General features: G+C 43.0%; 1 protein-coding gene across 15 annotated transcripts in view; it reads left to right on the plus strand.

Moving 5' to 3' along the window:
• KL (klotho) overlaps window positions 1-14076 on the plus strand; it is a 110058-nt gene that overhangs the window by 30053 nt on the left and 65929 nt on the right. For all 15 annotated transcript variants that reach the window (XR_009498835.1, XR_009498838.1, XR_009498844.1 and 12 more), the window contains exons 2-4: window positions 5508-6018; window positions 6774-7042; window positions 12743-13844. Coding sequence is in view for 1 of the 15 variants with exons in the window: in XM_059903380.1 (XP_059759363.1) it covers window positions 5508-6018; window positions 6774-7042; window positions 12743-13844 (1882 nt within the window). In the remaining 14 variants the exon portion in view is untranslated. The remainder of the gene's footprint in view (window positions 1-5507; window positions 6019-6773; window positions 7043-12742; window positions 13845-14076) is intronic.

Below are 14076 nucleotides of genomic sequence, written 5' to 3' on the forward strand. Positions count from 1 at the left end.
AAAATACATATTGAGGCTGGGAAGGAAGTAAGGAGGATATCACATACCAGAAGGAAGTGAGGAGAATGTCTTATGCCCCAGATTGGATTTTTAGTGCATCTTGAAACAATACAGTATTATTCTCAGAGGCCTACCATGCCAAATTCCTTCTAATTTATTTTTTTGATGGTATGGGCTGTAAGTTCTCTGTCTCTCAAGGTATCAGAAATAAAGTACAATCAGGGTATCTTATGAGAGTTTGTCTGCTCTGGCTCAGAAACATGTTTGCTTCTGTCCCAGACTCTTTGATCTGATTCTTACTGCCAGTCTTCACTCCTCCGTATCTGTTTATTGAATACTTACTCTGCACCAGACATTTTGCTAGAATCTGAGAATAGAGAGATAAGAGACCTAGCCAATGCCTTCAGAAGACCTACAATCTAGACACTTAAATTCAATATAATATGGTTCAGGTCTTTGATAGAGGCCAGCTGTGGAGACACATGGAATGGACATTTAAGGGTGGGGAGAGGGAAGATGTCAGGGAAGACTTCCTGGAGATGGTGATGTCTGGGCTGAGTTTTGAAGGGGGGTGAGGCTGGAGGGACTGGGAGTAGGTAAAACATGAGAGACCTGCACCTATTAAAGCAGGGAAGCCTAGGGGATTTCAGAATTTCACATAGGATTCAGTGTGCCTAGGATTTGGGATTTGAGGCAGAGCCCGTAGGGCAGGTTAGAGAACAATGAGGCAGGGGTTAATTAAATCAAGGCTTTCAACTAACCATCCTGAACAGTTCAAGCAGGGCCTGCCTTGGGTTATTTCCTTTTTTGATTTTAAGGGTTTTTTCTTCCCTCTAAAGCAATACATGTGTATGGTAGGAAATGAAAAAAATATATAGATAAGCACAATGAGGACAATTATACCACCCACAAAACCTTCCAGTTATAAATCCTTCCAGATCTTAATGTACATATTTTTGTTTAATAAAAATGCTATTAAATTCTGCTTATTGCTTTGTAACCTGCTTTTTTGTTCAGTTAGTATTTTAGAAACATTTTTCACATGTTAATAGACATTCTTCTATATTATTTATAGTGTTTGAATAGTAGTATATCTTTAGTCATACCATAATGTATTAAAACATGCATATATGGGTGTAAATGTATTTGAATAGTGGACATTTCAGTTGTTTTCAATATTTTGCTATTAGAAATAGTATTTAGATGACCATTCTTGCTTATACCCTTAATTGTTTCCCAGAGTCCTTGTCAATAGCTTTTAAAATTCTCAGTCTTAAGATAACAACCTTACAAGATTAACATACTTGGAATAATTAGAAGGCAATGCAAAACCGTACATAACCATCTCCCTATTAATCATCCTAAGTGGTTGCAACATCCTAAATGGTGACTTTTGTAAACCTAGCATCATAGTATTTGATTACTCACATCTACCATCAGAAAATGGAATGAACTCATGAGGAGGTGATGAAGCGGAGTTCAGTTCAGTGTAACAGACAATGGGGCCTTCGTGTTCCAGGGAGGGCCTGAGGGACTCCTCAAGGAGCATAGCTGGGAGGGAGGCGTCATCACCTGCAGTAAGTGATGTCAGAGAAGTAAGTGATATAAGGGCTCAGTGTGGCAGGTCGGGGTGGGAGTGGGGCAGGGAACTTCCTGGAGAAGATGCCACACATGGGATGACCACCAATTAGACTTCCATGGAGAGCAGTCAAACAGCAGATCCAGTGAGGCGTTTTGAAGTGGGGTGTGTGGTTAAGCCAGATGATATCTAAGATGCTTTCCACGTGCGTCAAAGTCCTCCAGAGAAACAGAACCGACAGGATATACAGAGTTATACGGAAAGAGATTTACTAGGAGGGATTGGCTCATGTGGTTATGGAGACTGAGAAGTCCCACAGTCTGTTGTGTGCAAGCTGGAGGTTCAGGAAACCCAGTGGCGTAGTTCAAGTACAAACCTGAAGGCCCGCGGACCAGGGGAGGCAATGGTGAAAGTCCTGGTCTGAGTCCAAAGGTCTGAGAACCAGGAGTGCCAACATCCAAAGGCAGGAGAAGATGGATGTCCCAGCTCGGTCAGAGAGCAAGTTCACCCTTCCTTCCCTTTAGGCCCTCATTGGATTGGATGATGCCCACCGCCGTATTGGAGAGAGCAATCTTTTTTACTCAGTTGACTAATTCAAACGCTAATCTCTTCCAGAAAAACCCTTAGCGTTTGTTAAGTGGAGCACAGTGTGCCCGAGATGAGCCTTGGTTTAATAATTGATCAAAGAGAAATTAAGGGGACTTCCCTGGTGACGCAGTGGTTAAGAATCCACCTGCCATTGCAGGGGACATGGGTTCGATCCCTGGCTGGGAAGATCCCACAAGCCACGGAGCAACTAAGCCCCTGCACCACAACTACTGAGCCTGCGCTTAAGAGCCCGCGAGCCACAGCTGCTGAGCCCACGTGCCACAACTACTGAAGCCTGCACATGTACAGCCCATGCTCTGCAACAAGAGAAGCCATCGCAATGAGAAGCCCGTGTGCCACAACGAAGAGTAGCCCCAACTCGCCGCAGCTAGAGAAAAGCCTGTGAGCAGCAACGAAGACCCAACGCAGCCAAAAATTAAAATTAAAATTAAAAAAATTAAAAAAGAGAAATTGAAGCAGAGAAGTCTGTCACTCACAGGTCCTGGAGGAAGTACGTAGCGTGCCTTAAGGGACCACATGGGGTGGTTAAGGGAGAGCACAGAGAGAAGGGAGAGAGACAGAACCCCAGACTCATGCCTTTAATAGGGTCCATGTGTGAGTGCTTTGGGGTTCCTGGGCCGGATTGGTCAATTCAAGCCAAAAGAGGGGTTTTGGTAAGCCCCACAGGGGTCTTATGTAAGGGGGTGCATAAGACATATAGATTCTGGGAGGCAGGGGAGACCTGTTGATCACAGGGGCTATTGGGGAAGTCATCTCAGGAACTTACATTTGTTTGTGATTGTGGGCTGCTATCTAGGCAGGGCATGCGCTTGCATGAGGGTCTAGTGTCAGTTTAAGTTCCCTGTAGGACACATAGTTAAACAAAATGGATGCCGAGGCAGAACACCATGAAGTAGCTTAGTTAAACTCTTGACAAATGCTTTACCAGCCATGTGGGGGGTCCCTCAGTCCAGTCAGTCGACACATAAAACTAATCATCACACTTTCCAGTGCTACAAATTTATACTGTACTTCTCTAAAATAATTGACCACTTGAAAAACACTTTCACTTATATCATATTTAATCCTTGCAATGTCCCTGAAGGAGAATAGATGCTATTCCCATTTGTTCAAAGAAGTACCTGAGGCTCACACTGGTAACAGAGGATTTGGAATCCAAACTTGAGATTCTTCTAATCCAAACTCCAGGTCGTATCACTATATCACATCGATGCTACGGCTGAATTCCTTAGCAGGTGGCGTTTCCTTTACCTGCTGTGTTTTTCTTTTTGTTCTGTTGAGCCTTCAGGGAGAGAAGGAATAAGCATTCATGGAGACCCTACCATGTAGAAACTCTGTTAGGTGTTTTGTGTAAAGTGTCTCATTTAACCCTCATTACAGCCCTGTGAGAGACAGGAAAGTTAGTTTTACCTGCCCTGGTTAAGTTATGTGGTCAAAGGCACACACAAAAAAGTGATGGAGCAGGAATTTTATCTGATATCAAACACCACGTGTGCACTTCCCTATAGCCAAGGTCATTCGTTTCCTTGCCAGACCTCCTCTGAGCCATGTCGAAGTACTCAAGGTTAGAAGAGTGGCCTGTGATTGTAGACAGTTCTACTGTATGGCTCTGACTTCAGCTACCTGCAAAACTGACCCATATCAGGAAGTTCTTGGTTGCTCCCACTTCTCCCTGGCCTCCTGACTCCCCCATCTTAGTGCTTGTCCTGTAGAGGTATGTCTGTTAGGGTTAGGTCATGACTATCCGCAGGCTTCAAATCAGCCAAATTAGGAAAGTCCTCTAGTCTAACCTCGTGAGTACTACAGCCTGGATTTCCCCTTTTCTTTTCCGTTTAACTGTTAACTGGTGAGATCGCTTGTCAATGGGGAAGGGAGAGATAGGGTGGTGAAGGTGAGGAAGATAGAGAAGGGTGGGGCACATCACAAATCCAGCAGCATAGCACAATCAAGCCCCAGTTTCTTGAATCACATGGGCAAAGGCCACTATTCTTATGATCAATATTTTATTCTCCATTTCCTTCCTAGCATGTAGATAGCTGCTTTAGGTCATGAAAAAAACACATTCCGTGAAATGAAACATAGTAGATGTTTACTAAGAAACTAAAAATGAAAGACATGCACTATTTGATTCCATTGAAATATTTGGCTGAACTCGTAAGAATGGTGATGAGGCCATTCTTGGACACCTGCACTGAAATGAACCAAGAGCAGAATATTAAGGAACAAGGAAGAGGATGTTTGGCATAGGAGTGCAAGAGCTTCTTCAGGCCCAGGGAGTGGAATGAAAACTGGCACAATCATTGGGAGAATGTGAGTCAAACAGAGAATTAGAATGGAATTTTCCAAGAGACTATATTAGGAGAGCAAAAGGCTGATAAACAGCTTTTGCATTTGGAGAAAAACAGGGGGAGTAAATCAGGAATTCAAAAGTAAAGAAAAACCTAATTCAAGTAAGGGAGGAAAAAAAAACACTATTCTTTGTAAATAGAGAGGAGACAAATGAAAATAAGATATCAGAAGTCAGCAAGATTTTATGGGAGTCTGAAGTTGATTTAATGGAAGCAAAGCCCATTTCATTGCTGTAGGAAACCCCCAGCTGAGTTGCTGACTCACTGTGGACATCTGATCTCTTCAGAGCTGCATTTAGGTGTTTTTGCTCTTGACTTGTATCTTGTACCCTGCGGGGGTTGGCAGGAAGCCAGCCGTGTCCCAGAGTACTGGATGGTGGGCCAAGATTAGATATCGGAGTTGGTTCTTTATTGCGCTGATTCTTCTTAGAGAAGAACAAAGATTGTGAGAACATGTGTTAGAATTTTTGTTATGAGACATGAATACAAAATATTAAATGGACTCCAACAATTTAAGTCAACTTGAAAACTCCTGGTCTCTTAGGATAAAAAAATATAATCCTATTTAGAAATTCCTGGTGTAATCACAGATGCGGGATTGGCTCTTTTCACGAAGGCTATTAATTAAAAAGTACATAATCCAAAGTCATTTAAGTAGTAAGATATTATAACAAATTCTTATTTCATTAACTTTTCAAAGTATGAATAATAAGTACATATTCAACACAAGAAATTCACATTTTTCCACTGGCTGCTGAAAAACAGTGGAAATGATTCCAGTTATGGTTGCAGCTCACTGTGGGCTGACTTACCTCTGGAATTATTTATTGGTTCCAGGTGACTTTTACATTGTGGGGTTAGTCATTAGGTTAGACTTGATGAGAAACAGATACAACTAGAAATGGGGATTCAAATACATGCATTTCTGCTCACAATCAGAGATAAATTCACCGTGGTTTTTCTCTTTATAGGCTCATGCCAAAATCTGGCATCTCTACAATACTTCTTTCCGCCCCACTCAGGGAGGCCAGGTGTCCATTGCCCTGAGCTCCCACTGGATCAGTCCTCGAAGAATGACTGAACATAGCATCAAAGAATGTCAGAAATCTCTTGACTTTGTCCTAGGCTGGTTTGCCAAACCCATATTTATTGATGGGGACTATCCTGAGAGCATGAAGAATAACCTTTCATCTCTTCTGCCTGATTTTACTGAATCTGAGAAAAAGTTCATCAAGGGAACAGCCGACTTTTTTGCTCTTTCCTTTGGACCAACCTTGAGTTTTCAACTGTTGGACCCTCAGATGAAGTTCCGTCAGTTGGAATCTCCCAGCCTGAGGCAACTCCTTTCCTGGATTGACCTTGAGTATAACCACCCTCAAATATTTATTGTGGAAAATGGCTGGTTTGTTTCAGGGACCACCAAGAGAGATGATGCCAAATATATGTATTACCTCAAAAAATTCATAATGGAAACCTTAAAAGGTAGGATTGTGGATAAAAATCCTAATTTCCTTCCAGAATCCACTGGAAAAACAATCTTTAAGATGATCTTAATAAACTGTGAATTTATAGTTTTTAATCAGAATGTAGAAATTCATTTTGGCAATAGTAGGAATGCATTTAGGTAACACCTTTCTCATTTGGGACCTTGAGGAACTTGAATTAATTTTTTAAACTCGTTTCGTAAATGAGAAACTGGGTTATAATGTTTAAAATTACTAGACTTTCAGAGTTAGTACTCTAGATTTTTTAGATTATATTAAAGATTAAGTAAATCCCAAGATATCTAGATCCCTGTACACATTTTTCGGTTCAGATTGCTTGTACTGAATAAAACACTTTGTATTAAAAAAAAAAAAAGGAACATCAATATTTTCTGAAGAAAAGAGTAAGTAGTCCATGCCTTTGAAGACTTAATTCATTTACTGCATCAGGCACAAAGATAGGTGCTTAGGATAGAAAGTAGAACAAGATATCTTGGCCCAAAGAGCACCCACTAGAAATAAGGGAAATTCAGATAAAAACATACTGGAGATAAGCCTATTTGTGAAGACATTTACTAATATTTGTAGAGTTATCTAGGTTCTCTTAGAGACTTTCATCAGTGAGAAGGGTCATCAGTTTACCAAACAATAAGCATTATACTTACTGAAGCAGCAAAACCCTCAAATGCTCTTGAATCATGAGACGAGTGCCCATCACAGGGTCACGTTGCTCTTGTCCTCTTTCCTTTGCAGCCATCAGGCTGGACGGGGTGGATGTCATTGGGTACACAGCGTGGTCCCTCATGGATGGCTTCGAGTGGCACAGAGGCTACAGCATCAGACGTGGACTCTTCTACGTCGACTTTCTAAGCCAGGATAAGAAGTTGTTGCCGAAGTCTTCAGCCTTGTTCTACCAGAAGCTGATAGAGAAAAATGGCTTCCCTCCTTTACCTGAAAATCAACCCCTAGAAGGGACATTTCCCTGTGACTTTGCTTGGGGAATTGTTGACAACTACATTCAAGTAAGTCAGCTGACAAAACCAATCCGCAGTCTCACCAAGCCCTATCACTAGTAAGTAGTACTTCCTTATTAGGTTGTCATGGCACATTGTCCATTCCTCAGGCCAAACATGGTTCCTTAGTGAGCACATTAAAGGCACCATTTGGAACGCTGCACTCTTCTCTCCAAAAATCTTTCTAGCTTCATCTTTCACTTTAAATCAGCTCCAAGGGGAACAGATTAAAAATATATCCATCTTTAAGATCTGATAGGATAGTGAAAGATAAAACACTCTCTTTTAATACCATGGTTTTCAACCCCTTTTAAAGTAGTTGTTGAGTTCTTCCATAAACAAGATATAAAACAGAACTCCACATTATCTGAGATCTCGGTGGAGCTGCTGAGATTGAAGCAGGAGCATTAGGCAGAGCCCTCCTGAGCCATAACTGTGGAAACCCCAAGCTTGTGGAAATACCTCCAGAAAGAAAAACCCTTGCTCAGTGATTCACTGATCGGAATGCCATTTCGAGCAACAGTTTTTGAATTGCAGTGGTAAGGAAGTTCTTCAAAATGGTCAACCAAGATTTATTGAGCATCTGCTATGTAGTTAGCCCTCAATATTATTTTTAATTTTTCCAACTTTAAAAGAATCTGTTTTCTAGAGTTTGAATACTTTAGTGAGCACTTACTGGATGCTTAGTGTGTACAAAGCCCTGTGTTAATTGCTGGGGGGAGGGGGCTCGGTTGAGGGGAGTACACACTAAGATGAGTAAGATACGACCCCTACTTTCAAAGGAGTCTACTGAAGAAAAATGATGGGTCGCAAATAGTTTGACAGTGTGAACAGAGCATGGTGGTAAGTGAGCAGGGTGGGGAGGGAGTGGAGGTGTTGCTGAACAGAGTCCGTGTGTGAAAATAGAGACCAAGACGGAGACAAAGTTTAGTATCCACAGACAAGCAAAGGGTTTAGCATGTTGGGTGCTTCTAGCCAATTCACTTGTTCTGCTGGGGAGGAAAAATAACTTTCCCTCTACCCTTCTGAGTTCTTAACTGAGACCCCTGTAATAAGAGATAGATTAACATGAGAAGAACAAACAGAAGTTTATTAGTATGTTTACCTCGTGTGTACATGGGAGATGCTCTGAGGAAGATGAGTAACTCCCCAAGGTGGCTTAGAGCTCAGGCTTAAGTACCATCTTAATAGGAAAAGGGGGAAAGTACATGATTTTTAGGAAAGATGAATGGGCCCTTAAAAGAATAGATGGGCGCTATGATAGTTTGTGTGACAAAGTTTGCCTGCATGTGATGTTGGCTTTGAATATCCTCTCCTGTGATAAATCTTCCCTGCTTGGTGAAACTCCCACAAAGGGATTTATGACAATCCTTTTGAGTTCCTTTTGGAGGATCTGTCTCTAGGCAGATAAGAGTTCAGAGAAAGCCTTTCCCTTGCATTTGCTATTTTTCAAGTACCTGCAGCTCAAAATTATCAATATACTGACGGGGCATTTTTGGGGTGGCATGCCCTGAACACCTACAGTCATATTTTGGGGCAGCATATTCTGTTACCTTTCAGTTCGAAAGAGGTATTTGGAAGAATGCTTGGATCTGAGGGAAGGCCTTCTAGTTGAAACGGGTTGCTGTTGTTTTGGTAAATATAAAATTGAAATCTTTGATATATGGGGGAATAAATCAACACCTGGTGGCGCAGTGGTTAAGACTCCATGCTCCCAATGCAGGGGGCCCAGGTTCCATCCCTGGTCAGGGAACTAGATCCCACATGCATGCCGCAACTAAGAGTTCGCCTGCCACAACTGTGGAGCCGGCGAGCCGCAACTAAGGAGCCCACCTGCCACCGTGCAACCAAATAAATAAATAATTAAGAAAAAATTTTTTTAAATCAACACCATCCTTAATACTTTTTTTGCCGAGTTGTATTATTCTTACATCTTATTCAGACCTCCAGTTAGTTTTAGGGACAGTCTCGACTTCAGTCCCTTCCTTACATTTAAAAGGCATCCAAGGAGGACACAGGGAGGGGGAAGAGTAAGCTGGGACAAAGTGAGAGAGTGGCATGGACATATATACACTACCAAATGTAAAATAGATAGCTAGTGGGAAGCAGCCACATAGCACAGGGAAATCAGCTTGGTGCTTTGTGACCACCTAGAGGGGTGGGATAGGGAGGGTGGGAGGGAGACGCAAGAGGGAAGGGATATGGGGATATATGTGTATGTATAGCTGATTCACTCTGTGATATAGCAGAAACTAACACACCATTGGAAAGCAGTTATACTCCAATAAAGATGTTAAAAAAAAAAAAAGGCATCCAAGGAACGCTGTGTTTGCAAGGATATCTGAGCCCAGTAGCTTGTCTTCCTGGCTCCGGGTTTTCCTCCCTCCTCCATCTCCCCTTCTCCCTCAGCCCACTGCTATTTGGAACCTCCCCATCCTAATTTCTCCTGCAGTGGGATCCACAGTGGGGGTTCAAGTAGGATCTGAAGCGGCAGAAGTGGTGCTAGTGATGGAGGAGGGAAGGAGGAGGGAAGGAAAGGGGGAAGGCCACTCCCTAGTGCATCCTGGTTGGTCCCTGGTCCTTTCTCTACCTCTTGACCTTCTTCTGAGCCCTGCTTCTTGCTGGGCCCTGGGACCCTAGTCACTGAGGGCTCGTGCTCTGTCCCATCTCTGACAGCAGCCCAGCCAGGGCGGGTAATTCCCAGCTTTGTCTTTTGAGAAGAGAAGGCTCCGCCAGTGTTTCTGTGCAGATGGTATGAACTCAGGGAGCAGTGGGGACATTTGTGGGGAGCCCTTTCACTCCTGCTTTGTTCCCATCCAGGGACTGTGTCTGCCTTGGGAACTGGTCAGTGGTGAGGACGTTTTAAGAGTACATGTTACTTCTTCCAGAGAGAACTCTGATCAGAGGCGACAAGTACGGCAGGCAGCGAAGAGGAAGGGAGATAGGGAGAGAATTCCTTTTTCTGCTCCCTAGAGGCAGTTGTTTAGACTTTGATCCAATGCCAGCCACTCATCAGCCCTGGAGCTTTGCCCTCAGGCTGCACAGCTCAGGGCCCCTGCTACCTTCACCTAGCCGAGCCGCCTGGCCCGCTCCCTGCTGACCCAGCCAGACACAGACCCTCTGCAGACCGCAGCTCCTCTAGAAGCTCTCTAGTGGGAAAAGGCTGCAACTGCTCTTTTATTCTTTCTGCTTTTCACCTGGAGCATTGTACTACTGTGGCGGCTCTCTTCCCAAGCTAACTTCCTAACTGACAAAGTAAAAACAAGTTTTTTGTTAGGGCAGTTCTGATGAGTGTATGGGTAAGTTTTAATTTACAAGCAGGTCTCATACTTTTAATGCATTAAAAGTGTATTTTTTTAAAATTTTATTTTACTTTATTTTTTTTGTCGTTCAATCGATATTTATTAAGTACCTACCACTATGCTCAGATCAGGGAATAGTGAGACAAATACACTTAGGTGCCTACCTCCGTTCAAATACACAGGCTGGTGAGAAAAACAGCAAGACCCATCATGGTGTCTTTAGCTGGCAATACTTTTTTTTTTTTAAACATCTTTATTGGAGTATAATTTCTTTACAATGGTGTGTTAGTTTCTGCTTTATAACGAAGTGAATCAGCTATACATATACACATATCTCCATATCTCCTCCCTCTTGCATCTCCCTCCCACCCTCCCTATCCCACCCCTCTAGGTGGTCACAAAGCACGAGCTGATCTCCCTGTGCTATGTGGCTGCTTCCCACTAGCTATCTGTTTTACATTTGGTAGTGTATATATGTCCATGCCACTCTCTCACTTCATCCCAGCTTACCCTTCCCCCTCCCCATGTCCTCAAGTACATTCTCTACGTATAAGTGAATTTCAAACCATTGAAATTTATCTTTTCACTCCTGGCTAGTATTTCAAACTCCCAGTATGAATGAGGCATGCATTTCACCTGAAAAGCTTTAAAAATAACATCTCATTAACACCACCTGTCTGAAGTCTGATCTTAGGCTTGTTCACATAGATTGTCATTGTCCTTGGGCCTAATTTCCCAGCCAAGAGGTTTGTTTTCCCATAACCACTAATGCTCATAGCTCATAAATACAAAACCTGCTATGTACTGGGGACGTAGAGCTTTTTTAACATTGGCCACTGTTAGGGGAACATTTCTTCCATAATATACTGAATACATACATTATAACCTTCTGAAAGGTTCAGCTTTATTATTTCTTTTTTTTTATTAAGAAATAAGTCAATACATCGGTGGAGATTATATAGAATTTTGCCTGAACACCCATTTATAAATGTCCTGTATTTTTAAGAAATAGAGTATAAATAGAAATTATACCCTAGTCTCTCATGTTTGTTTTCAGATGGACTGAATAAAAGCTGTTGTTCTGGAACAATTATGGTAGAAAAGTTACGAATTTTGTCAACTCAGAGCTCTGTAAAAATAATCCAAATAATTCCTTCAAGCTATGAACACTTTCACTTCCAAAGAGTATGCAAATATTTTCTCTTGCAAAGCTGAGGAAACATGATTTGTGGGTGCATCACAGTGGAAAAATACTTCTGACAGCATTCCCACAGCATTAGAGGAAATGCATGTGTGGGTGATCTACAAGGGACAATTCTCCAGAAAAAGCAATTTCCCTCTGACACGGCTGTATTTTATTACTTTCCTTTATAAGCACAGCACTGACCCCTCTAGAGAAACAGAAGCTCATTTGCAACAGGCCTGAAAAATGCAAGGAAACCTCTGCCAGAGATTCAAAACCGGAGTTTGACCCCAGCTTTTATATAGAGGGTCAAACCGAGGAACCAATTCTAACAGGATTATTTCTGAGGAGAAAACTGGCTTTGGTGGCGGGTCCTTGGGATGAACTGTCAGTTTCCATTCCTGCCATGGTTGGCACGTGGAGGAAGGATTTTGTGATTTTGATTTTGCAATTTGTCCACTTTCCTAAATACATGTTTTCATTTTGAAGGCTTGTAAATCAGAGATTGAGAACCATTATTGTCATGATCGTCACAGAAAAATAATTTAGAAATTTTTAAAAAGTTATGTTAAAATATCTCATTATGGGTGGATGACAGAATTGTTTTCCACATTCTCTATCACTTTCTACCATCAGTCAGAATGAGTTTGCTAAATTCTGTTATGGACACTAATGCCAATAAAAGGCAACCGTTATGCTTATTTTCCATGTCCTTCACCTAGAGCAAACCTCCATTTAGAACGTGATTTTAAGAAGCACAATTTAATCTTAAATATCATTTCATTTTCTGACTCTCAGGTTTTAAGCTTTATTATTTTTTTGTCTAGTTTTTTTTTTTTTTTTAATTTGAAAGTCTCGTATCATCAGTGATTTCTTACACTAAAAGAAAAACGTCCAAAATACTCTACTTGCTTAACGCAGACCAGAGGTGTGTGAGGATTATTGTTTGTCATCTGACGTGACCCCGAAAATTCAGATTTTTTTTTAACATTAAAGTAACAGTTCCAGAGTTACAGAGAACTATGGGTAAAACAAATGTGCACCCATCAAAGGGGAATATTTTCTTCTCCAAGAACTTCCTATTTATGAAAAAATAGTTTAAAAATTCAGCTAGGAAGGTTTCTGTTTTTACCTATTTTGCTGGCTGGTTTTGTCAAAAAAACTGCATTGAATGACTTTCCAGGACCGTCCAGGTGAGGCTAACGGTTACTCTCCTCCTGCCAGGTGGACACCACTCTGTCTCAGTTTACCGACCCCAGCGTTTACCTGTGGGATGTCCACCACAGTAAAAGGCTTATTAAGGTGGACGGGGTTGTGACCAAGAAGAGGAAATCCTATTGCGTTGACTTCGCCGCTATCCGGCCCCAGATCGCCTTACTCCAGGAAATGCATGTGTCGCATTTCCACTTCTCCCTGGACTGGGCGCTGATCCTGCCGCTGGGGAACCAGTCCCAGGTCAACCGCACGGTCCTGCGCTACTATCGCTGCGTGGCCAGCGAGCTCGTGCGCGCCAACATCACCCCGGTGGTGGCCCTGTGGCGCCCCGCCGCCCCGCACCAGGGGCTGCCGCCACCCCTGGCCCGGCACGGCGCCTGGGAGAACCCTCACACCGCCCTGGCTTTTGCGGAGTACGCCAGCCTGTGCTTTCGAGACCTCGGCCACCACGTCAAGTTCTGGATCACAATGAACGAGCCGTCCACGCGGAACATGACGTATAGCGCGGGGCACCACCTCCTGAAGGCCCACGCGTTGGCCTGGCGCGTGTACGATGAGAAGTTTAGGCGCTCTCAGAAGGGTAAAATATCCATCGCCCTGCAGGCGGATTGGATAGAACCAGCCTGCCCTCTCTCTCCAAAAGACCAAGAAGTGGCCGAGCGAGTTTTGCAATTTGACATTGGCTGGCTGGCCGAGCCCATTTTCGGCTCCGGGGATTATCCACGCGTGATGAGGGCCTGGCTGAACCAGAGAAACAATTTCCTCCTGCCTTATTTCACTGACGAGGAAAAAAAGCTAATCCGGGGTTCCTTTGACTTTTTGGCTTTAAGCCATTACACCACCATCCTTGTAGACTGGGAAAAAGAAGATCCAGTAAAATATAATGATTACCTGGCAGTGCAAGAAATGACCGACATCACCTGGCTCAACTCCCCAAGTCAGGTGGCCGTGGTGCCCTGGGGGTTACGCAAGGTACTGAACTGGCTGAAGTCCAAGTACGGAGACCTCCCCATGTATATAATCTCCAACGGCATCGACGATGATCCGCACGCAGCCGAAGACAATCTGAGGGTGTATTACATGAAGAATTATGTAAACGAAGCTCTGAAAGGTAAGGAGTCCCCGAAACAGCGGTCTCTTGAGGGTTAAGTCACCTGAGAGAGAGCCTGATACCTGATAGAAACTCTCAAACATATACACACACTATCACCTGCAGAGAAAGTGCTATCTATTCCTTGACACACTGAAAAAGTCCAAGTGCTAGCTAGTATTTTCCCCAGAGATAAAGGAGTTTGGCTAAAAGAGGAAGATGGAATATCCCTCGCACCTACTCTGGGTGGAAT

This window comes from Balaenoptera ricei, chromosome 18, assembly GCF_028023285.1.
Source record: "Balaenoptera ricei isolate mBalRic1 chromosome 18, mBalRic1.hap2, whole genome shotgun sequence".
Classification (NCBI taxonomy): Eukaryota; Metazoa; Chordata; class Mammalia; order Artiodactyla; family Balaenopteridae; genus Balaenoptera; species Balaenoptera ricei.